Consider the following 26,946-nt stretch of genomic DNA (forward strand, 5'->3'; position numbering starts at 1 on the left):
CCCTGACATCCTTAGACAGCTCCTTGCTCTTGGCCATTTTGTAGAGGTTAGAGTCTGACTGATTCACTGAGTCTGTGGACAGGTGTCTTTCATACAGGTGACCATTGCCGACAGCTGTCTGTCATGCAGGTAACGAGTTGATTTGGAGCATCTACCTGGTCTGTAGGGGCCAGATCTCTTACTGGTTGGTGGGGGATCAAATACTTATTTCCCTCTGCAGAATGCAAATAAATTCATATACTTTCCACAATGTGATTTTCCGGATTTAATTTGTGATGTGCTATCTCTCACTGTTACCAATAACCTACCCTTCAATTATGGGCTGCTCATGTCTTTGTCAGTGGGCAAACTTACAAAATCAGCAAGGGATCAAATACTTATTTCCCCCACTGTATGTACTTATGTTACCTGGGAGTACGACCAAGGAAACCAGACGCTGGAAGACGTTCTTAAATAAAAACTTTATTGGATATTTAAAGACTCGACACGTCGTGTTTCGGCCGTCAAGCCTGCATCAGGAGTCTATAAAAAGTACATTTATATATGATATGTGTGATAACAGGACAACAAAAGAAATATATTAATAATAAATGAAATAAAACACATATAATGCAAATAATAAAACTGATTATAAAAATACTGTATATGATTTTATGAAATAATAATACAATACAAAAACATGTCATATATAAATAATTAAAAATGTATATATACGCATAAATTTAAACAATAAATATGAAACGATAAAAGTTACACATACATGTAAAAAATAAATAAAAAAATAAAATAAAAAAATTATGTATGCTTACATGTGCTGTATTAAGATAACATACATTTAGAGAATGTAATAATATTAATCAAAAGTTTAAAATCAACTAAATATACATTTTGAATTATTTATATATGAAATGTTTTTGTATTGTATTATTATTTCATAAAATCATATACAGTATTTTTATAATCAGTTTTATTATTTGCATTATATGTGTTTTATTTCATTTATTATTAATATATTTCTTTTGTTGTCCTGTTATCACACATATCATATATAAATGTACTTTTTATAGACTCCTGATGCAGGCTTGACGGCCGAAACACGACGTGTCGAGTCTTCAAATATCCAATAAAGTTTTTATTTAAGAACGTCTTCCAGCGTCTGGTTTCCTTGGTCGTACTCCCACTTTTTGCACATTGTTGTTTTTACCGTGGGGTGTTTGAGTTTTCCACCTCCTGGTGGATCTTCCCTCTTATGTTACCTGGTCCACACAAGTTAGCTGAGCAGGAGGGTAGGGGGGAGAATTTCTTTTTAATTTTTATTTATAAGATTTGCCAATTTCTTACAAGCATATCACTTGTTACAGAAAAACAGCATAATACAAACGTTAAAGAAATAAGTAATAAGAAAAATTATAAGTGCTTCCTTGGACCTCAAATTGAGGGGGGAGTTACAATTTAGTGGAGTTTTATACAGGCATAATAACATAATTATGTAGAAAATGCGGTTTATGTGTGTAATTCATCACATATCATTTAACTAATTCTAGATTAAGCTGTTTCATGTCCAGAAAGGATTTTAGCTGTTCTGAGTCATAGAATACATACTTTATCCCACTAAACTTGACCAAGCATTTGCAAGGGTAAACTAACAAAAATGAACCACCCAAAGGGGGGGGGGGGGAGAATTTTAACCCTAAAGGCTTGTCCAGCTAACTCCTAAAGTTAGCTGGATAATGTTCGGGGTGGGCTCTCATACGTGTATGGGATTCATTTACTCTTCCCTCTCTTACCCAGCTAGAAAAAAATTATCACTTCTATGCCTTTAAGCACTTCACAACTTGACCTTTTCCCCTCATCTTGGATCAAAATAGACAGGCATGGACTTCTTCCCTTAATTTTGAAATTAGTTAACCTCAGCCTCTCTACCAGGCAGGTTCCTACACTGTGGAAAACAGTAGTTGTTTGTCCCATACTTAAGAATGTGTTTCTGGACCCTGCTTTTAGCAGGCGTAATTGCCAGTGCCTACAGTTAGATGCGGTTTATGCTTTAAGTTCTATTCTATAAAGGACACATCCCTTTACAGAATAGCGCTCAGCGTGTAAAATTTTCAGCACTGATTTTTAGGTGCCACATAGAATTTACACCATAACTTATAGAATACTACAAGCTGCACGAGTATCTCTGGCACTTAGATGTGAGCACTTTCACCAGCTCTATGGCTGGCATAACTAATCGTGCCTAAATTATAAGTGCATGTTTATACTATTATGCTAGCATTCTGTACTGCAAAGCAGGCACCTATGTACCTTTATAGAATAGGTTCCTATCAGGTGCTCTCTGGATACCTATATGTAGATGCACAGTTATAGAATAATCACCTAACCATTAACAAAGCAGGTAAAACAGAGCAGTTAATGTAGCTATTATCTGTTTTCTCTGCATTAACTGAATGGCAAAATGCTGGGAACAGCTCCCAACAGTTCTAACACATTATTGTTGTCCGTTAACCCATGGTCACTGCAAAATCTTACTTTAGTAAAGAGGCCTTCATATGCAGACCACACTTATGAGATGGATATCACAGGTGTGTAATAACAATCTCTTTTATAGATTATAAACTTACAAGAGGTGCAGCCTTCAAGTGTTTTAACTGCAGAACATGCTTTTATTTGGTTTGCAGGGTAAGATTGACGTAAGTGTCCACAAAGTTTGTAAAGACAGGTTTGAGCTATGCTTTGTGCTACCCCCTTCTGCATCTAAACTGAAGTGACTCAGTTTTATCACACATACAAAGCTAAACCATTTTCATGTATTATAGACTACAGTGTTTTTACCTGTTGTTTGCTTGCTTGCACATTTAAAAGAGATAACAGTCGTTTGATGTCTGAGTAGTCCCTAGAATAAAAGATCACAAAACAAAATTTAAAAAAACATATTGAAACGATAATAATGTCAATAAATAACCGTGGGTTCCTTTTACTAAACTGTGATAAAAATAGGATTTAGTGCACCGTTATGTGGGTCTTTCCAACACAATAAGGCCTATTTTTCCATGGAGGTAAAAATCCTGATTTTCTATGTTTTCTATTAATGACCTTGAGCTGTTGCCATTAGCGTGCAGTCATCTTTTTAAAATACCAAGGGAGCACTTACCAACACCTATTTTGTAGGTAGTAAGGGCTCCTGTGTTATCCATACACTAACCAGTTAGCATTCAGTAATGTAGATGCGTTAACTGGTTAGGGCAGAAACACCCGCTCTCTGCCCCTGACACACCACCTCAAACAAATACAAAAAAATTATGTACCACGCGGCTAGCACACGCACATTCAAAAACTAACACCATGTTTTGCTGCATTAGGCGCATGTTTTCACCTAATGCAGCTTAATAAAAGGGCCCAACGTGAGCATGAGCAAATACCAATGCTCTCATATGACACCATTAGAGAGGTGTGAGAAATTTAGACTCAAACCCAAACAAAGGATTTCAGGCTAGTCTGAGTTATGGGTAAATTTCTGATTTTCTCTAAATCTGATTGGGGAACTCTTAGATTTTCTTAAGCAAATCTGGGGAAAATCCAAAGTGAAACTGAAAAATCAACCTTGGAACTTCATACTGACTTAAACAGATGTTTTTGTTATCTGATGAGTTTATTTTCCACTGTCTCGCTGCTGGTTTTACCATTATCACCTTCTGTTAGAATACATCCCCTTCCGATGTTTTCACTCGCAAGATCAGAATTTACTCATTGTACCAAATTACAAACAAATTTTTCAGGAACACACCTGTGCTTCAATCTTTTCTGTTCAGGGACCACACCTATGGAACCTTCTTCCTACTCCCTTGCAACATTTGAATTTTTTACAAACCTTTAAGGCCAAACTTAAAACTTATCTATTTCAAGATGCATTTACTTAGATTCTTAGCCTCTTTACATATAGAAATTTTCCTCCCCTGATTCACTCAAGAGCTTCTCTTTTGTTTGATCTTTTCTTATCTTTTCTTGAATGAATGCTGTTCCTCCCCCTTTGCCTCACCTTTAATGTTGTCTATTTACACACTCTATTTTTCCTTTTTTAATTATGAAGTTGTAAACTGCCTAGATGGCATTCCCAACTGGCAGATTAGTAAATCCTAATAAACTTTAAACTTTTGTTCAATAGCTTGCTTTTTCAGACTCTTGAATACTGTATTGTCTAGAAAAGTAGGTTGAGAACAAAGCCAGTGTTCAAATTCTAGCATTGGTACATTCCAGCATCCTCATGCTGAAACTTAGTGGTAGAACTATTTTGCACTGAGTATGCTGCTGCAAGATGAGGGAGGGAGAGAGTGAGCTTCTCCAGATGGAGTAAAAAGAGAGTGTGCAATTAGAATTCCTGGAATATCATGCAGACTTAAGGGATCTAGCTCCCTATAATGCATTAATGAACCCCAGGGAGCTAATAGCAAAAAATGAAACAGTATTATTGCAGTACTGGAAGGTTTTCAGCTAAACTGTCTGTCATTGGTGTCTTGTTTGCATACTAAATCTTTGATTGTGAATCTTAGTAATTGGGAAGATACTGCCTGGGTGTGGGGAAGGGTAAATGCAAGAGTAAGTAACATCTAACCGATGTATCAGCTGTATATAATTTAGCATATGTTAAATATCAATTCCTTTTATTAATGTGATGTGTGTAAAAAAATAAACAAGAACACTAGGTTCAAATGGATCGTTTATTATGACACTGGAGCACATACATTTGTGAGGTTCATCGCTAGCTGCAGCAGGACAACATCTGGGTTTCACCCCTCAAACTGCCAGGTCTTTTGAGTATGGAGTGCAGGTTGCACTAGGTCATATATTTTATATTGCTGAAACCTGGGGGGGGGGGGGCACTGTAATTACATAGTTGAACCCTGGCTAGTTCTGCCTGATAAAATATTTCACAAGTAGACCAAATTTCATGGATAAATCTTCCGTTTGCTAGAAATCTGCACTTTCAATGACAGGAATTTTTCTAACCACAAATCATTTTCAGAAATTAAAAAAATCACCATATAGTGATACATTTAACAAAAAAAAAATATATATATATATATATATACACACACACACATATTCACATTAAAACAATGACTTCTGGTAACTATTGGTAATATTCATACCTGTTTATATAATACGAACATACCTGGCAGCAGTCCGTGGAAGTTTTTTCTCTGTGGCCTTTTCTGTTTTTCTCCCTTTCTTGTTTTGATCAGGCATTATAAAATATCACTCCCACAGAATGAACATCTTATTCCTTTGAAATTAAAAGAATGTGACTGATTAATTGTATAGCATCAATAGAATGGTAATAATGTTGAGTAAGGGAGGAAGAAAAAAGGAGTAAACTTCTTCAAGACCAAAGGAAGCAATAGAGATAGCAGGGGTGGTTCAAGGAAGGAGGGACAGTCAACAGTTCATCAAAAATATTTTTGATAAATTTTCAACTGTTCCTCCTTCTTTGGACCACCTCTGCTGTCTGTGTTGCTTAATAATGTTAAGTAAGACATAAGCAGACACATGCATTTGTCCAGGAAGCATCTTTTCATTTGTAGCCCTGGAACACTTATCTTCTGCAAAGCAGTTCTAAAGGAACCTACAGATTATTTTGAATGATTCCCTCCCCCCCCCCCCCCTCCATTTACAGTTAACCGACCTTCAATTATCTGACATTCCGGGCTCCACCCACTCTCCCACCTGAACAGCAGCCACCTCCCTGCTATTGGACCCCCCCCCCCCCCAAGTGCCTCCCCAGCCACCCAACCAAGGTAGAACCCCCAAGGTCTACCTTTGGAAGCCCTGATGGTCCAGCGATGAGTTCAGGGCTGAAGCAATCCACTTCTCCAGAGTTCACGGCAGCAATTTTGATAATGGAGCCCACATGGGCAAGTGGAAATCGATCCTGCCCTGAACTCACCACTGGACCACTAGCACTTCTAAAGTTAGGCCTCAGAGGGGCTACCTTGGTTGGGTGGCTGAGGAGGCACTTTGGGTGGGGGGTCCAATAGTAGAGAGGTGGCTGCTGTTCGGATGGGTAGGTGGGGTTAGACTGTGCTTAGTGAGACTGCCAGGGCAGGTGGATGTAGTGAGTCTCCATATTATCTGACTTTTCGGTTATTCAACAACCTGTGATCCCGATTAAAGTTAGATAATCAAGACTCTACTGTATTTCAATTTGTTTTTTTATAAGCCATAATTCTAAGTATTCATTCCAATATCAGATTACAGTCAACATAAAATTACAACATTAAAGTATAGATTTATTAAAACAGTGCTACTGTTAGCATGCCCTAGTTTGAAATTAAATCCTGTTTGTGTAATCTTGGGGTATTGTTGGATTCTAGTCTTACGATGCAGAAACAAGTTGAAGGGAATGGTAGCTCCATCAGATTTTTGGACAGTTGTGCAGAGTCTGGTACTAACCCTGGCAGCGCTATAGAAATGCTAAGTAGTAGTAGTAGTAGTAAAATTGATTATTGCAATTCATTGTATTTGGGAATGTCATCACCCAAGTTCCAGGCTCTGCAGGTCATCCAGAATGCAGCGGCACATTTGATTATGGGAGTGTCTAAATCTGCCCATACAACACCATATCATCCCTACCTCAGGTGGCAGATTTCCTTTAGTCTGCCTCTGGTCACACCTATTGTAAAGTGGATAATTAATAAATCGTTGAATGAGGGTATGTTTCCAGACCTTTGTAAACAAATGACAGTTAGACCTTTATTGAAAAAAAAAGTAGGGCTGGATTCTTTGATTCTGAGTAATTATTGACTGATTTCTGTGGTTCCCTTTTTGGGTAAGGTAAATAGAGAAGGTGATTTGAAGACAGTTGGACAAATTTGTTGAAAACATTGGATGTCTTAATCCTTATCAGTTTGGTTTTAGGCGGGCACATAGGGTTAAGACTCTTTTATTGTCTACAGTAGATATGTTAAGAAAGGGGATGAATCAGATTTTTTGTTATTGTCTTGTGTCTTTGGATGTTTCTGGAGCATTGTATTCAGTTGACATTCAATTGTTGTTATTGAAGTTAATGCAGTTAGGAGTGAGTGGACAGGTTTATGAATGGTTTGTGCCTTATCTTACAGGAAGATCAAAGTGAGTGCAGAGTGGGGGGGGGGCAGGTGTGTTGGGAGGTTGCTCTGGACAGGGGGGTACCCTATCAGCTTTATAATTTAATATTTATATGTCATCTTTGGGTGAAGTGTTTTGGGCACTAGGAATCCATTGTCGTATGTATGCAGATGATATACTGGGTTTTTTTCCAATAGTTTCTTGAGGAAACAGGTTGAGTGCTCAGTTGTAGTATTGTGTGGATAAGGTCAGTGAATGGATGTGCGATAATGGATTGCTTTTGAATGTGTCCAAAACTGAAGTAATGATTGCTGGAAGTACGATGGAAAGGGAATAGCCTTTCTGTGAATGATGTAAAACTTCTGGTTCAAAAACAGATGAAACTATTGGGTGTGATGTTGATTCAAAACTTACAACGAAAGATTATTTTGTTAAGGTAATTCAGTCCTGTTTTTTGCAGCTTCACTTATTGCACAGGTTAAAACCAATGTTATCATTGTATGATTTTCGGGGTGTTCTGCAAAGTATGATTCTGTCACAACTGGACTATCTCAATGCCGTATATCTTGGCTTATCTAAGGCCAAGACTAGAGCTTTGCAGAGAGTGCAGAATGCAGCAGCAAGACATTTTGGAGATGTTTCAAGGCTTGTTCATATATCACCAATTCTGAAATGTTTTCATTGGTTGCTGGTGCAATATAGAGTTCAATACAAGGTGTTATCTCTTGTACACCAAGCTCTGTATTTGCCCACACCATTGTACCTGAAGGAGAAAATGGGGCTCAATCAAAGCACTTCAACTTACAAAGTTCCATAGGTTACTATGGGACTCATTTTCAAAAAAGAAAAACATTTAAAAAGTGGCATAAAGCAGAATTTGGACATTTTGCTTGCCAAAATATTCAAGTTACTATCTTTGAAACCTATTTTGCAGGCATTTATCTAAGTGCACTGTGGAGAAGAGGACCCAAACCCATAATTCACTCTAACTGTTGCACTTGTGGTGAAAAGTGTCAGCCCCCAAAACCAACCAAAAACCTATTGTACCCACATCTAGGTGACACCTGCAGCCATAAGGGCTATTGTAGTGGTGTATAGTTGGATACACTAGGGTTTTGGTGGGCTCCCCATACAATATAAGGGGGTAATGGTAAGATGTGTACCTGGGACCTTTTATGTGAAGTCCACTGCAGTACCCCCTAGAGTGCCCCACTGCTCTGCTGGGATGTCTGTGTGACCAGTATAGTAAGAATACTTGCTCCTCCTACATCCCAATGGCTGACTTCATACATTTCAAATTCTTGCTGACCTCCTTCCAGTCTGCTCTTTTACTTGCCAAACAGGACTATTACATCCAGTTGACAGATTCTCTTGGCTCAAACCCTCGAAGTCTCTTTGCCACACTGAACTCTCTCCTCAAAGTGCCTTCACCTCCAACTCCCCCTTCACTTTCCCCCCAGACTCTGGCTGAGTACTTTCATGATAAGGTTCACAAGATTAAACTTGCATTCTCAACCAGGTCACCTCCACCTCTCCTTCCCTTAGTCCATTCTCTCAACCCTCCAACCCCTGCCCCCTTTTCTTCCTTTTCTGAAATCATTGAATAGGAAACTGCACATTTTCTTTCCTCCTTGAAACTAACTGTTCCTCTGATCCTATTCCCACCCATCTACATAGAACTATTTCTCGTACTGTCATCCCTTTTATCTGTCATATCCTCAATCTTTCACTTTCCACTGCGACTGTTCTTGATGCCTTCAAAAATGCCGTAGTCACACCACTCCTCAAAAAACCTTCATTGGACCCTACCTGTCCTTTCAATTATCACCCCATTACCCTCATCCCTTTCCTAACCAAGATATCTGAACGTGCTGTTCACCGCCATTGTCTTGACTTTTTTTCATCTCAAGCTATTCTTGATCCACTTCAATCTGGCTTTTGCCCTCTTCATTCAACTAAAACAGCGCTTGCTAAAGTGTCCAATGATCTGTTCCTGGCCAGATCGAAAGGTCTCTATTCTATCCTCATCCTTCTCAATCTATCTGCTGCTTTTGACACTGTTGATCACCACGTACTCATTGATACGCTGTCCTCACTTGGATTACAGGGCTCTGTTCTATCCTGGTTTTCTTCTTCTCTCTCCCATTGTACTTTTAGTATATACTCTGGTGAATCCTATCCCACTATCAGTTTGTGTACCTCAGGGATCTGTCCTGGGACCTCTTCTTTTCTCCATCTATACTTCTTCCTTTGCTACTCTGATCTCATCCCAAGGTTTTCAGTATCACCTTTGTGCTGATGATTCCCAGATCTACCTTTCCACATCAGAAATTTCTGCAGGAATCCAGGCCAAAGTTTCAGCCTGCCTGTCTGACATTGAGGGGAATAATCGAACGGCGCCGGCGAAATACATGGCCGGAAATGTATTTTGGCGATGCCGCAAACAGCTGGCCAGACCCGTATTTTTTAAAAAGATGGCCGGCCATCTTTTGTTTCGATAATGCGGTTCCGGCCAGCCAAATGCATTGGATTTGGCCGGGATTTGAGATGGACGGTTTCGTTTTTTAGCAATAATGGAAAGTTATGTCGGCCATCTCAAACCCCGGCCAAATTCAAGGCATTTAGCCATGGGAGGAGCCAGCATTTTTAGTGCACTGGCCCCCCTGACATGCCAGGACACCAACCGGGCTCCCTAGGGGTCACTGCGGTGGACTTCAGAAAAGCTCCCACATGCATAGCTCCCTTACTTTGGGAGCTGAGCCCCCCAACCCCCCCCCTCCCAAACCCCCTACCCACAAATGTACAGCACCCACTAAAACTGCTCCAGGGACCTGCATACAGCCTCTAGGACTTATTGCTGCTGTATAACCTTGGCACACCAGTTCACACCTGAAGACTAATCTCTCTGAAAAAGTCCTTTCTTGAAATAACCACGTTTCCTCACAGTTAACTGCAGATCAGAGGTTGTGCCCCACTGGCAAAGAGTCCCCTGGTACTAAGATTAGCAGTAGGTTAGAGCTGGCAGAATGGTGTACAATGCTCTCTTCCAGCACCATTCAAGGTAAGAACTACGTTCTCTGACATGGATAACACAGGAAAGGGATCTAAAACTGTCTTGCAAAAATGGCCACTACCGCATGGACTACAACAGGAAACAAAACAGGGTACACTCTGACCCAGTAAGCAGGGGGAAAAGCACCATGGGAGTAGAGCCAACTACCCTACACCCACCACAATGCATTGCTGATGTGACTCTGCAGTGCACCTAACAGAAAGGGTGTCTCACTCACCCGTGAGCCAAATCACAACCAGAGAAAGGCTGTCAGAGGATAGAACACATTCTGCTGTCATGGAGGTGGGTACAGCATTTGAGGCTGGCATACAGGCTGGCAAAAAAGGTTTGTATTTTTATTTTTTTAGTATGGGAGGGGGTTGGTGACCACTAGGGGAGTATGGGGAGGTCATCCCCCATTCCCTCCAGTGGTCATCTGGTCAGTTGGGGCACCTTTTTGAGGCTTGGTCGTGAAAATAAAAGGACCAAGTAAAGCCGGCGAAATACTGCTTAACGCCGGTTTTTTTTTCCATTATCAGCAAAAGCCGGCTATCTGGTAGCCACGCCCATACCCGCCCATGTCCCACCTTCGCTTCACTGCCAACACGCCCCTTTGAACTTTAGCCGGCGAGGCGACGGGAAAGCGGCGATGCTGTCAAAAAAAGCAGCTTTTGATTATAACGGTTTCGCCACTTTTCCGAGATCGCCGGCCATCTCCCAATTGTGTCGAGAAATGGCTGGTGATCACTTTCAATTATGAGCTGGATTGCTACCTGGATGTCTCACCGCCATCTGAAACTAAACATCACCAAGACTGAGCTTATTATCTTTCCTCCTATACCAACCTCTCCCCTCATTCTCTATCTCTGTGGATAACACTCTCATCCTCCCTAGCTCCTCAGCTCGTAACCTTGGGGTCATCTTCAACTCCTCTCTCTCCTTCTCTGCACATATACAAGAGTGTCACGATTGTGACTATTTTCCATGTCTGTGCTCACTTTGCCCCCTGGTGGCCGGACCCTGTGGTTGCTATGGACTGTCTTGTTCCTGTTTCTCAAGCATGTTCCAGAAGTCATTCCAGTCCGGTCCAGATCTTCCAGCCTTGCTTGGGATTTTTGGTACTATGCCTCACCCATACTGGTGATCTCAGCTGGATGTTATTAAAACTGTTATTGTTGAATGTCTGGTCTGTTATGGGTAAATTGTGTAGTTTAATGTAATTAAGCAGTGTGTAAGGATTTGTAATACCGAATTTTGATGTTTGTTGAAATTAGTGCTCAGTATATTATCCATTTGTATAATCTGTCTTGTTCTTTTTTTTTTTTGGTTGTTTTACCTGATGTAGAGTAATAACTTATGTATGGACTGTTGTTCTGATAGATTTGAAAATCAAGGACTATACGTCCTATTAATTTTAGTATGTTTGTTGAAATTAGTGAAACATATTTCATAGTTATTCTATTATACCATTATCGTATAAGCAGAATTGAAAAGCAAAGAGCTGAATGTAATGGAAGATGTAAAGGATTGCTTTTCAACCCTGCTTTGATCAATAATGAACTCTGAAATCTTCTGTCTTTGACCGAAAGTAACTTTCCTTGAAATACAAAAACAAGTTGGAATGCAGAAGATAAGACACAGCTCTAATTAATTTGGTATGCAAAGGGGAGGATGGTTCTTGTTTTCAGAAGTTCAGCCTGGCCACCTGGACTTGGAAAACATGTGACCACATTCCCACAGTATGGCTTGTTTACCTAAACAGAGAAGCATTCTGTAATTTTCCTTAGCTCTGAACATGAGTACTGAGCCTAATAAAAAGGGGAGTTTCTTTCAGTGAAATTGGGAGCTCATCTGTGAGTAACATACGTACTGCACAGAGGACTTGTTCCTGGTCTAAAAAGCTCCTGGCTTTCGCTGTAACAGGACTCCCCAGCTGATGATAAGAGCCTGGATGATGTAAGGACCAGTGATGTAATGATTGTTTATATAGCTAATCATTGTGTATATATAGCTAATCATTGTCTATCTTTTTGTCCACACAATGATTTACAAGATATTACACAGAGAAGCTCCCACCTACATGAATCACCTTATCGACCTCCCAACCAGGAACAGTTTGACGTCTTCCCGTACTTACCTTAATCTGCACCTCCCCAACTGCAAAGGTATTAAGTACAAATCCTTCTACGCATCCAATTTTTCCTTGTCAAGCAGCCAGCTTTGGAATGCTCTACCAAGACCTATCCGTACCATTAACGGCCTTTTGCCCTTCAGAAAATCTCTGAAGACCCATCTCTTCAAGATAGCCTATCCTAACGATTCAACCTAACCAAAGCTTGCCCACAAGATTCTTATTGACAATTGTTATACATTGACCATGTTTCTCATTATCCTTTTTGCTACCACATATCCATTCCTCTCCATCTTCCTACGCCTACCTCCCAACGCTCATTTCCTTCTGCACCCAATCCCTCCTATGCTCAATTTACTTATCCGTTAACCCCATTAATTTTGCGTTTACTATAAACTGTATATTCTTCTTACAACTTTGTAATTCTTTATATTGTTACTATGTAAGCCGCATTGAGCCTGCCATGTGTGGGAAAGCGTGGGATACAAATGTAATAAATAAATCTTAATCATTATAGATTTTAGCACCTCTAATAAAGGTTTCATTTATCTAATATGAATCCAAAAGAATCCACAGTAATTATTGAGTAGTCTATGTCAGTGAGACAGGCTGTAAATCCATAGCAGTACACCACCTTAGTAATTCCCTTATCCCTTATTTGTCCTGTTTGTCTGTCCTAATTAGATTGTAAGCTCTGTCGAGCAGGGACTGTCTCTTCATAGCCAGTGTACAACGCTGCATTCATCTAGTAGCGCTATAGAAATTATAAGTAGTAGTAGTAGTTCTGATTTTGTGAAGTGCTATCCCACAGGGGTGGCATCCTGGTTGGTACTGGAATGTTTAATATTAAATCTGTGTAAATTCAGCCTCATCTTTAACATATGACTTTTCTCCAATATAGCACCCTTCTTCACACTTTTTCATTAAATTATATATACTACATTTGAGGATGAGCATGTAAATGATCCCTTTATGCTGAATGTTTTTCCCATGTGAGTGATTGTAGGATCCTGTGAGATTTGTTGGCACAGTTTCCAGCTAAGCATATTGCAGGGACGTGTGCCATTCTCTTCTTTTGAGCTTGTATTGGGAGTTTGCTTTTCACTAATTTCTGTATCAAATTAGGTGGCTATCAGAAGGCCAGCACTTGTGGGGCTGGGAATATCTCTTTCAGTAATTCATCCTCCTGGAGTAGTGGCTATAGATTTTTTATGATTCTTCTCAATTTTTCTAGCTCTGAAGAAAGCCACAGAGAGAATCCCTCTTGTAGTGACATACAATCCAAAGCTAGAAAAAAATGAGAAGAATCATAAAAGATCTACAGCCACTACTCCAGGAGGATGAATTACTGAAAGAGATATTCCCAACCCCACTAGTGCTGACTTTCCGACAGTCACCTTAGGGGTCCTTTTACTAAGTTGCATCAAAAGTGGATCTGCGCTGGCATTGGCACATGCTTTTGATGTGCACCAAGGCCCCCTTTTACCACAGCGGGTAAAAGGCAGGTTTCCCTTTTCTTAAAGAAATGGCCATGCGGCAAGTGAACCACTTGCCGAGCAGCCATTTCAGGGGGGAGCGCTAACCCGGCAGTAACTTGGCAGCAAGCAGCACTGTCCAATTACCACTAGGTACATACCGGTACTACAAAAATGTAAATATTTTTGCAGTGCCAGAAATGGCGTGCACTGGGAAAGGAACTACTACTGCTGCCCAGCAGTACTTCCCTTTTAGTGAGCAGTAAGCCCACATTGGGCTTATCGCTGTTTTGTAAAATGACCCTTTAGTGATTTATATTTAAATATTTTTAAATATTATATATAAGCTATTTTTATTCTATAATTTCAGCAAATGATTTTGTTCTTTATAAGATGTGGGCTACAAAAAGGATTGAGTGGTTGCCTAAGAAGAGAGCTCCAGCAATTGCTTTGAGAAATGAGGGCTATAGTTTCCACAAGATTATTCAGAAAACATGCCATGGAGTCACAGTTTCCAGAGTTCAAAAGTTGTAAACATGTTTTCAGGTGATTGGAAGCAGTGCAACTCAGGAAGGCAGAGGAAGAAACAGGTTACAACTCCCAAGGCAGACAGGAGAATTGTGAGACTATCTGCAGAGCAGAAAATCATGTGTCAGGAAATAAACCAAGTGTTGTCAGAGACAAGCTTATATGTATCAGATCTGATAGTTTGATGCAGGGTACTTAATGCTGCTGTTAGGGCAAGAACTCCAGGAACCTTTTCTGCAGGTAAAACAGGGATCACCCATGGAATAAAATGATAAAATTAATCCTCAAGTGTTTAATTGAACTGAACACTGCTGAGCAAGCAGAACCTTTTCTGTTTATAAGTCTCATTTGAATATATGTGAGTTTCTGTGAAAATTATAAAATTAAAAAAAAATCTCTATCATAGTTCTCAGAAGAAATTGGAATAATAAACAAAAAAGTATCTGTCTCCAAAAACTTACAGCTTTATTTTAGTAGTTTGATTTTTTTTTTTACGTGTATGCACTTTTCCACACCCTATTTGCTAGATAAATAGAGAAGCTAACGGTAGACTTTGCAAAAGATTCTATATCAACCCAATGTAATAAAAGTGCTCTTAAAATTGTAGCACAGATCTGTTTACTTCCAATGTAATAAGTTTATGAGATGCATAATGCACTGAAGTTTTTTGAAAAACTACATATAAGCAGAAATGTGCAGTAAAAACAAGGCAGACTTTACTTCTGCATTAGAAAGAAAGTAATCTTAACCTCTGTACTGTAATGCCTTTGCCTTTCATTCATGCTATCTGTACATATCCAGTCTAGCAGGAAACACTTTATCCATGTTGTGTGGAGTGAGTGATTGAATAAGCACCGGAGCTTGGTTTTTGAGAGGAGGCACTGGATGATCAGTTTTGCAGTTTCTGAAGCTCCAATAATCAGTTCCCCATGCTGTTCCAAAACAGTGCCCTAAAAATAGCGCTGGAACAACGCAGAGAATTAACTCCCCAATGATCAATGCTAATTTAGGCACATTATTAGCGTTGATCATTTGGTGAAAAGTGTGGGAGGATTGTGCTTGGGCATGTACTCAGGCACAATCCTCTCCCACTTGTTTGAGAGATCCTGGCTGTAAAAATCCCAGACCTCTAAAACACAGGAGATGGAGGTCCATGGGACTCCCCGGACCCTCTCCCAAAAGCAAGGCCCTGGTGGCCTAGTGCCTTCCAAGACCCCATCCTTCCCCGCCCCCCAGTGGACCTCCAGCCTCCCTAACCCCCCTCCCCCCCGACAAAAGGGCATGGGATCTCTAGCACCCCTAAACCCACCCACCCCATGGCCCAGTGGGCTACACCCCCCACCTGCCCTGGTAGTCTAGCAGCCCCCTCCCCTCCCATACCTCCTTATGTGATGGAGGAGGGAGTAGCACTCCCTCCTTTTCCAGCACCGCCCCCAAAATAGTGGTGAGGTTTCCCTACCATATAAGGGAGTTTCTCCAAGCTGCTGTAGGGTTAAGGTGCTATTCGTCCCGTACAATCAGAGTGCAGTGCTCTGATCATATGGGCAGAATACTAGAGAGCTCATTTAAATATAATTTAAATGATCTCTGCGATTTTCCCTGCACGCTTATGCCCAATGCCCTCTGATCATGGGCGCTGTGTAAATGCAGGCGCTAGTCCAATGCTAGTGGCCTCTAGTGTCCGCATTTACTTTTGATCATTGAGCTGTTAGTGCCTGATATGCTTCTGCTTGGAGCTATGCGCAGGCACAGAATACCTTTCCCTTAATAAAACCTCAAGCAGCTATATATGCTCATTGTGCTTAAATTAGCGCTGTATGCCACTGTTCTTTTATTATTTTCAATTTATTAGATTACAAACTATAACACACAAATATCCACTTGTTACAGCAAAATCAGACAAGCAATAAAAAGGAAAATACATAATCATTCAAAAATGAAAAAAGTAAGTCTTCCTTAGACCAAAATACAAACTGAGGGGGGGGGGGGGGGGGGGAGAGTGATACCAGAAAATGGAAGAAGGAAACCCCAATATTAAGAATCAAACAAACAATAATAAGACCTAACACCACTGCAGTCCAAATAGATTAGCCAGTCAGATTTTAAGTAATCTTCTTGCGATCCAGAAAGGCCTTCATTTGTTCTGGGGTGGGGGACATACTTGGTGCCCCCAAACTGTACCAAACATTTACAGGGATACACCAATTTAAATGTTGAACTCAGGTTAAGAGTTTCTTGTCTGAAAGCAAGGAAAGCTTTCCTATGCTCTTGTGTGGCTTTCATCACACCCAGGTAAATCCATACCTTATGCCCATGAAATAAAGTCTTTTGTTTATGGAAAAAAAGTTTCATAACAGTACTTAAGTCATGTTAAAAAAAAATGATGCTACCAAAGTAAACCTCTGTGATGATCCAGATCAGAGGTATAGCTAGGGGGGCACAGGGGGAGCAGTTGCTCCCCCAAGAAGATATTTTTTAAAATGGCACCTATGCGCCATAGCTTAGGCTTCCTCAGCCCCTCAAGGAACTGGAAACTTAGCTTCCCTTCCCTATCCTGTCCCTCACTCACTGGTTTGTCCCACTGCATGCCTGGCACCTTGGCTGAGAACAAAATGCCATGTAGGGGTATTTTCCTGCTATCTCACCTTTTTCTGGTCTGAGGCCTATACAAGCCTGAACCATTCTTTTATAACTAACTAGTAAAAAAGGCCCGTTTCTGACACAAATGAAACGGGCGCTAGCAAGGTTTTCCTCGGAGTGTGTATGTTTGAGAGAGAATGTGTGTGAGAGATGAAGTGTGTGTGTCATAGAGAGAATGAGAGAGAGACAGAGACCGCGTGTGTGTGTTTGTGTTTGTGTGTGTTTGTGTTTGTGTGAGAGAGAGTGTGTGAGAGACAGAGTGTCTGTGTGTGTGATACTGTGTGTGTGTGTGACAGAGAGATAGAGTGTGATAGATAGACAGGGAGTGTGTCAGAGAGAGTGTATGTGAGAGACAGTGAGTGAGTGAGTGTGAGCCCCCACCCCCCCTCTCGCAGGGCCCCCCTCCCCACCCCAACCTGTCTGGTCTCAGGACCCCCTCCCTACCTCCCTACCTCCCTCTCCTCTGCCCCGCCTCCAGCCATCTTACAATGCAGTCTCTGCAGCCACTCCTCCTCTCGCCTGTCACGTCTCTGCGCTCCTCCGGGGTCTTACTTCAGGGGCAGTGACGTGGAGGCGAGAGGAGGAGAGGCTGCAAAGACTGCGTTGTAAGACTCGAGCATTTGCGAAAGATTTGGGCTGGGTTTAAAAACATTTATCACTTCTTTTCTTTTTGTAGCGGCTGCTGCTGCTCAACAGGAGAAGCAGCAGCGACCGGACAACGTTACTACTGGCATCTGCGGGTGGCGATGGGGTTTGATGCGCCATGGGAAGTGTCAAAATTTATGGGGAGAATGGGGGGTTTGGTGTTAGCACATGATTTGATCTCGTCAGATTGTGCAGGTTTGTATAGGCAGGATGGAGTTCATCTGTCCGATATTGGAACTGATATCTTTTTGAGTGCACTCCAAGATTTGTTGGAGGATTGCTTAAAGAAGGATTTGGCGGCAGCTTTGGTTATGGGGGAGCGGTGACAAGATGGAGTCTGTCACCGCTTGTGGCCTGGATGAGGGGTTTAAGAGGCACCAGAAGCGGTTAAAGGAATTGTATGAAATATATGAAATGGAAATGAACTCGTGGGCAGAACCGCCATGAGTAAGAGGTGGCTTGACGGTACCGTAAGTCACCTGGGGGGAGGGGGGTAAGGGGGGAAGAAAGTGAGCCAGTTCGTTACCGAAGGGCTTAACATTATTATTAATCACACTGTGAAGTGGGGAGAAAGTGAGCCAGTTCGTTACCGAAGGGCTTAACATTATTAACCGCATTCTGAAGTTAACCTGGTGGAAAATTATATGTTACTAAGTTGATGTTAAGTAAATGAATTTATTAATATTTGGAAATAAAGCTGCAGCCAAATTTTATTCCAAAAAAGAAATTGTTGTTTGAATTATTTAAAAAAATTTAAGTATGTGTTAAGGGCTGCCTGAAGTGTGAATGTCAATGTTAAGCTTTATTGAAAGAATATCATCTAAAAAAACATGCCCGACACAGGCCATGTTTCGCCCAACAGGGCTGCATCAGGGGCTACAAAATAAATAAAACAATAATAATAAAATCAATATAGCACATTAAATAAAAAGGCAAATTATATAAAAACCAAAATCAAAGACTCGGCTGATAACACATTAACACCATGATAATAAAACATAATATTAAAACGACACCATGATAATAGAATAAAGTGTTACACATATATATGTATGTACACGTAACATAATTGAATATGTGGATCATATAAATAAACCAACATATAATTAGTATACAATTATATTTTTAAAATAATTACAAAAATAAATATCAAAATTTAAATTTAAATATTAAAAATCATATCTAGATTTTTGAAAGGTCCACCAACCAAAATAAATAATAATCATATTACATACAAATTGTATAAATCATATTATAATGTATTATCCATAACATATAAAAACAATGATAAAATCTATCAAGCATGTTGAAGAATAACAGTCATCAGTATTACATGTAAAATTTGTGGTATACTCATAAGAAATAACAAGTGATAAATAAAGAAACATATTTTAGTTCATCATACATCTAATAATAAAGGAATATAATAAAATATATAGTGGGTAATGAAATCTATGCATATTGTAATCTATCAACCACTTCAGGAGAGTATGTATTGATATGATAGGGGAATGGACACCCACCTATTAGATATTCTTTGTTATCAATGCACAAATATGTCCCAGCCAGTGGCTTCTACTACAAAAGAAAAAATATACAAGTGAAAAGTAAAGAATAAAAAAAACATAAAAAAAAAATAATTTAAAAAAATTAAAATTGAACATAAATAGAATCAAAAGTAACAAATGGAACAAAAAAGTGAACAAAGTGAATAAAGAGTCAAACTCAAGTATGTTGAAAAAAATATAATGATGAATATCTTCTCAGGCACAAAATTGAAAACCAACAAAATAGCAATTCGAATGAATGTGGATCTATATTGAAGAAAGTACAAAGATATAAAACAAAGCACAGAATCCACTTACTCTTCTACTATCTACAACCTGGTATACGGTATACGTGCTAGAATCTAAAACTATAATTAGTCATATACATAAGTTAATTTGTAGTCCGTATAATATGGTCTTAATACAATGCTTAAAGAATTGAATGCTTGAAAAATTCCTTATACGCCAATCAATTACGTCTATGGTATAAGATACGTTCAAGATGTATGTCCATTTATCATAGAGGTTCATATCAAGGAAAGTATAAAGTTCCAAAATCAGTATTAAACCTATTCTAATGTATACAAAATTATCTAAAGTAGATCTAAAAACACTGCATTTCAAAAAAGATCAAGCAAGATCAAGTAAAAACCAACTTACACATAAGATCCAGGTCCACCCTCATAGCTCAAAGACGTTAAAGAAAAGCCACCGTCAATCCTGTGCGTAATATCCGTGCTACTGAGGTCAAAGTGCACGGCTGAAGACCGCGCTAAAGTCATAGTATTCAAATCATAGTTACTTGTTTAAATATGTCAATTTGTACTTCCTGTAATAAAATCTTAAAATAAAAATTTTAAAAATGAACAATCATAGGTTATATCGTTATCTGCCAATCAAATGACATCATCTGGGTGAACCTCACCAAAGATATATGCTCATTAATAAGTTAAAAAAGAGGGGAATGCAATATATCAATTCATTGTGTAGTAGATAAATGTGAAACAAAAATATGCTGAATAGCAGATAATGAATGGAAAGGCACCTGATACACTATTTAGTGTGTCAGAGTGGGATAAATCAATGCAGAAAAACATTAGTTTACACTAATGACTAAAGTGAAGAGTCAAGAGTAAAAAACACACAAAGACTTAAAACTAAAATGCCCAGAAACTGACCTCCATTAAATCGAAGTAAATGAACCAAACAACATAAGAGCCACTATAAAAAGCCAGACTCAATGTGACGACATCACCTCTTAAACTGTGGAAAGAACAAATGCCATAAAATATAGAACTTTGAAGACATGATAGATGTCATATAAGGTTGGACTCCATGTAATCAAAATTTTGAAACTCAGAGCTACATGAGACAACAGTGGAGGGGGACCTCTCTTGCTCTATGCTCACTATATTACCAGGGAATCCAATGTGTGAGTGGTTTTGCTGGGGGGGAGGGGGGAGCTGCTGGGGGGACATTCTGTACAGGGGAGGGTTCTCCTGGGGTGAGTTCTGCTTGGAGGAGGTTTCTGCTTTGGGGACGAGGAGAACTGTTCTGGAGGTGGATACTGAAGTTCTTGGTATAGAGAAGGGGGAAAGATCGGGAGAGGATCGTGAGGGGTGGCAACCCAACCATCATAGCTCTTAACTTTTATTTTAACTTTAACTAGTGGTGGCCCTAACAGACTGCCCGTAGAGCAGCTCTACTTGCCAGCACTTCTAGAGACGGCATTAACTGTGGCACACTGTCAGCATCATGACAATTAGTGTGTAACACTGATGCTTTACCATCTAACAACCTGCCCATTCCTGTGTTAAGCAACTAGAGAAGGTCTTTTACCGAGCTGGCTGTTTTAATGTGTGGTAGCTATTACAATGGGTCCACGTTTATGGTTACTGCATAATAACACTCACTCTAGCTGTTTAATGTACCTTAGTGAAAGAACCCAATGGTTTATTAATTTAAAACTGACTATCATAGATAACACTTTGTTGATGTGAGGTTTCTTAAAGTTGCCCAGAAGAAACCTTGTGAATTTAACAAAACTGATTCTGAAAACATATTTGCAAATAGGTAAATAAATCTACAATGTTCAGCCTTTGACTTAGCAGTGGAGAACTGCAGCCAACTCTGGGTTATATTATATTCTTAATCATGTGCAGCCAAAGTCAACTGCCACAAAGCTATGCAAACTGCTTAACATTTTCATAATTTAATGTACCATTTTAACATGGACAATTTAGTAACCTCAGCAAAACATCACACAAAATTTGCAAAGCAGTGCACAATATTTATTAACAGGAATTTATATGCAAATATGTCTACAGAAAAAAATTTCACATAGTTCATAACATGCTTTGCAAGATTCTGCAACACAGCAACTCATTAACTATTAAAGGGAATGCAATATTGCAGATGTAAAACTACATGTGAAATTTTATTCTCCAAGGACAAGCAGAATGCGATATTTTGTCTGATGGATGACATCATCCAACAGAGCCCAGCATCAGAATCACTCCCCAATGACCATTCCTGAAGTGTTTGAAAGCAGCTCACCATACATGCATGTGTCTTCCCGCCTGCTGTCACTGCGTGGGAGGAACCAGATCAGTCTCGCTCTTTCTGCAGAGCAGTGTAGGTGTGTATTTGCTTTCACCCACACTGCTCATGTCTTCAGCTTTTTCCATTGTGATTGCAGTGTTTTCCTTCTTCTATATCTTGTGTAAGGTCAGTTTGAACACAAATTAATTCAACAATTGGTTAATTGGAGTTAAATGGCATTAATTGGCACTAATTGGAACCAATTAGCAGTTATGCACATAACTGCCCTTAATTGCTGTTCCAATGGTTTCCAAACCTGATCCTGGAGGCACCCCAGCCAGTCAGGTTTTCAGGATACCCACAGTTAATATTCATGAGAGATTTGCATGCACTGCCTCCACTGTATGCAAATCTATCTCTACACAGACACAAATGGTGGTATTGCACACAAACAAGGGAGGGGGAGTGGTGATCCAGGTCAGGCAACAATATGTATGTGAAGTCAATAGGCAATTATTTGATGAACAATATTACAGGGAACTGAGGATCCTTCAAGTGATATTTATGACCAAATTGCTCTAATGTTGTATCAAGCAAAGAGCATGGAGCATGGATTATTGACTGGAAAACAATATCAGTATCTTCATATGAGGAATCCTGTTTTCCCCATTGTCTATTTTGCCCCTAAGATTCACAAAACTGAATAATCCCCCGGGTCATCCCATAGTGTCGGGCCAGGGATCTTTATTGGATCACCATCTCAGCCCCCACGTGAAGCTGGCACAATTGTACGTGCAAGATTCTGCACATTTGTTACAGATCTTGCAGGAGACAATAGATCTAAATCAAGTGTATACACTCATTACTATGGTTGTCACAGCATTATACACAAATGTTCCACAGGCCGCAGGCCCTAACCATTGTGCATTCAGAGTTAGAACAATTGATCATGTTAGCTGAGAAGACTGAACTGTTGAATCACCTGGCCTCTTTTTGATTTTGAAAATTTTTTTGTATTTGAAGACAGTTTTTTTCTTCAGATTAAGAGAGTTGCCATGGGGGCTATGGTAGCCCCCACAGTAGCGTGCATTTATATTAATAGGTATGAAGAACAACATGTGTATGCATCTCAGGTAGCGCTGTGGAAGTGCTACATTGATGACATATTTTTATTTGGTGCGGAAGTCAGGACATGGAGCAATTTTGCCATCAGCTAAATATGTGTGATCCTAATATTCAATTCATTTAGATGGAAGATAGGGACCCTCTAGTGTAGGCTTTTTAGATATTCATATTACAGTAGCATCAGTCAGGTTTACTACTCAAAGTTATCGCAAACAAACAGAAACACCATTATTGGAGCTTCCACCCTCGTAAATTAGAAGATGGTATACCTGATAGTCAATTTCTAAGGGTCAAGCATTTGTGTCAAGCAAGGTATCTTTTTAGTTCATATCGGTCAGATGTCTGATTGTTTTCATAAACGAAGATACCCCAATAGAGTGATAAAGAAAACATTTAGAAGAGCTTATAATGCTGATTGCCATTGGGTATTACAATTGGGTGATAGTAAGAAGGATAAACATATCATGTGTATTATCAGTTGAATTGATGAAAGAGAGGGGAAACATGGTCATATCTATGAACACAGCAAAGGAATTGGGCAGCAGTATTTTGGGAGAGATTGTAGGCCAGCATGAATTACATTACAATAATCAAGACTAGAACGTGGATCTGCTGTTTAAAGAATTCGCACTCTGCACGGCATCATCCTGGATGCCTACATTAAAATGTCTTCTAGCAGTATTCACAGCATTGTTACACTGACTTGGGAGTGTACATGTTTTCCTATCTAGATAATTGGCTGGTCAAGAGCATATCAGAGAAAGGTGCAAAAAAAAAATTCAAAGCACAGAACCTTTGGGTGCCAGAGCTATTAGGGTTAGTAAGTCCCAATTCAACCTGAACCAGAAGTTGGAGTTCATAGGAGCCTTTCTAGGCTCGATTTGAGCAAATGTTTTCCTGCCAACTCAATGAACTGAGGCTCTCACTGCGGTGGTTTGTGAGGTTCATCGGAGCCAGCAAATATTCACTTGGCAAATGTTGAGAATGTTAGGTCAAATAGCCTCCACTGTGCATGTCATTCCCATAGCACACCTCAATTTGAGGACAGCTCAATGGACCCTGTCTTTCTAGTGCTCTCAGGCCATAGTGAACCTTCAGGTTGTCATCACAGTCATGTCTTCCCTCAGGCAGTGTCTGGCTTGGTTGCTAATTCACAGCAATTTGGTCAAGGGACTACCATTCCTAATTCCCCAGTTCCACAAGACACTAATCAAATTGAACCATCCTAGGGTGGGGAGCTCATGTTGATGGACTCCACATCCAGGGTTAGTGGTCTACTCAAGAGATACAATACCAAATCAATTGCCTGGAGCTAAGAGCTATCTGGAATGTGATAAAGGCTGTCAGAGACCATCTGAAAAAACCAAACTGTTTTTATCCAGACAACCAGGTTGTAATGTACTATATCCACAACCAAGGAGGAAGGGGTTTGCACCTCACCACTTATCTGGCATGGAAAAAGAACCATCTAGGCTGAGTCAGGTAAAGCAATTGCACTAGTGATCCCTTAATATGGGCATTACCCAGAAGATCTTTCAAGTGTGGGGAACCCCCTCAATAGATCTTTTTGCCACTCACCTCAATAACAAAGCCTGTCAGTTCTGCTCCAGACTGGGATCACACAGCAAACTAGCTTCGGACACCTTTCTCCTAGGTTGGAGGATGGGTCTTCTGTATGAGTATCCTCCCATGCCTTTCATAACAAAAATCCTCTTAAAACTCAAGCAGGACTGGGAATCATGATACCCATCACTCCATACTGGCAGATACAATTTCCTCTACTTCTGGAGCTAATCTCCAAAGATCTGTGGAGATTGAAATGCTTTCCAACTTTCATCACTCAAAACAAGGGATCCGTCATGTTTCTATGTTTCTAACCCAGCCTTGTTTGGCTGTTAAGAGGCTAGAAGTGAACTCCTTGAATCTACCCAAAGATGTCTCTTGAGCTCTACTTGCTTCCAGGAGAGATTCTACTAGATCATATAGTTTCAAGTGGAAGTGGTTTGCCATCTTATGTAAGGGCAAAGCCTAAGATCCTTTTTCCTGTCCTACACATAAATGTTTTGAACAGCTTCTATACCTATCAGAGTCAGGTCTGAAGACCAACTTGGTAATGTTTCACCTCAGTGCGACTGGAGCTTATCATCACCATATAGAGCGTAAGCCCATCTCTGCTCAGCCTTTAGTTTTTCACTTCACAAGGGGCAAGCTCCACAGTGTCATTGGATCTCAATGTTGTCCTCACCCAGCCAATGAAAGTTCCTTTTGAGCTACTAGATACCTGCTCACTGAGGTACCTGACATGGAAGGCTTTTTTTTTTTATGGCAATCACTTCAGCCCACAGGATCAGTGAACTCCAGGCCTTATTAGCTGATCCACCTTATACAAAGTTTTACAACAGCAGAGTGGTTTCACACACACATCCTAAGTTTTTCCTAAGGTAGTGTCAGAGTTCCATCATAACAAGTCAGTTGTCCTGCCAACATTCTTCCCAAGGCTACATGCCCATAAAGGTGAAAGCGCACTGCACATTCTGGACTGCAAGAGAGTCTTGGCCTAAAGCCCATAGAAAGTCCACCCACCTTTTTGTTTCTTTTGACCCCAACAGGATGAGGGCTGCCATCAGTACATGCACTCTCGAATTGGTTAACACACTGTATCTCCTTTGCTTATGCCCAGACTGGGCTGACTGGAGAGTTATATCAAGGCTCTTTGGCACAATGCGAATACTATGGCAAGCATTAGCAATAAATTTGAGACTGAGATCATACTCCACGTGCCCTAGGGCTTAGGAGTAAGGTTCATTCCTGTCATGGTATGTGTAAAACTAACCCATTTGGAGAAATTGCCTATGAGACATAGCGGCATCAGTAGCCCATCTGAGATCGGAAACCATTGAGATTTTCAGAGCTGTAACAAATCTCAGTCCATACATCTCACTATTGTCTAGAACAGGATTCCCGATGCTGCTTTCAATTTGGTCAGAAAGTCTTCAGAATTTATTTAGGCTCTAAAATCCAAATCCATCCACCCCCCACCCCTCCAAACCCCTTTTTTTTTCAGTTCCAGTCGGTCCAAAAAAAAAAAAGTTGTATTTATTTCTTTCTGGTTATTTCAGGGCCTTGCATGTCAGAGACCCCATTTTCCCCTTTTTTTGTTATGGACATCCTGGTAGCTTAGGATTCTCATCAATTAGAATATCACATCCCATTTGTCTTTGGAGAAAGCAAAGTTACATACAGTGGGGGAAATAAGTATTTGATCCCTTGCTGATTTTGTAAGTTTGCCCACTGACAAAGACATGAGCAGCCCATAATTGAAGGGTAGGTTATTGGTAACAGTGAGAGATAGCACATCACAAATTAAATCCGGAAAATCACATTGTGGAAAGTATATGAATTTATTTGCATTCTGCAGAGGGAAATAAGTATTTAATCCCTCTGGCAAACAAGACCTAATACTTGGTGGCAAAACCCTTGTTGGCAAGCACAGCGGTCAGACGTCTTCTGTAGTTGATGATGAGGTTTGCACACATGTCAGGAGGAATTTTGGTCCACTCCTCTTTGCAGATCATCTCTAAATCATTAAGAGTTCTGGGCTGTCGCTTGGCAACTCGCAGCTTCAGCTCCCTCCATAAGTTTTCAATGGGATTAAGGTCTGGTGACTGGCTAGGCCACTCCATGACCCTAATGTGCTTCTTCCTGAGCCACTCCTTTGTTGCCTTGGCTGTATGTTTTGGGTCATTGTCGTGCTGGAAGACCCAGCCACGACCCATTTTTAAGGCCCTGGCGGAGGGAAGGAGGTTGTCACTCAGAATTGTACGGTACATGGCCCCATCCATTCTCCCATTGATGCGGTGAAGTAGTCCTGTGCCCTTAGCAGAGAAACACCCCCAAAACATAACATTTCCACCTCCATGCTTGACAGTGGGGACGGTGTTCTTTGGGTCATAGGCAGCATTTCTCTTCCTCCAAACACGGCGAGTTGAGTTCATGCCAAAGAGCTCAATTTTTGTCTCATCTGACCACAGCACCTTCTCCCAATCACTCTCGGCATCATCCAGGTGTTCACTGGCAAACTTCAGACGGGCCGTCACATGTGCCTTCCGGAGCAGGGGGACCTTGCGGGCACTGCAGGATTGCAATCCGTTATGTCGTAAT

At 40.3% G+C, this 26,946-nt stretch overlaps 1 protein-coding gene across 3 annotated transcripts in view; it reads right to left on the reverse strand.

Annotated features, from left to right (window-relative positions):
* NEK10 (NIMA related kinase 10) overlaps positions 1–26,946 on the reverse strand; it is a 487,142-nt gene that overhangs the window by 454,494 nt on the left and 5,702 nt on the right. For all 3 annotated transcript variants that reach the window (XM_030205786.1, XM_030205778.1, XM_030205768.1), the window contains exons 2-3: positions 5,171–5,281; positions 2,833–2,893 (exon numbers count right to left, since the gene is read on the reverse strand). In XM_030205786.1, coding sequence (XP_030061646.1) covers positions 2,833–2,893; positions 5,171–5,244 — 135 coding nt within the window. In that variant the 5' untranslated portion in view covers positions 5,245–5,281. The remainder of the gene's footprint in view (positions 1–2,832; positions 2,894–5,170; positions 5,282–26,946) is intronic.

This window comes from Microcaecilia unicolor, chromosome 1 (assembly GCF_901765095.1).
Source record: "Microcaecilia unicolor chromosome 1, aMicUni1.1, whole genome shotgun sequence".
In the NCBI taxonomy this organism is placed as follows: Eukaryota; Metazoa; Chordata; class Amphibia; order Gymnophiona; family Siphonopidae; genus Microcaecilia; species Microcaecilia unicolor.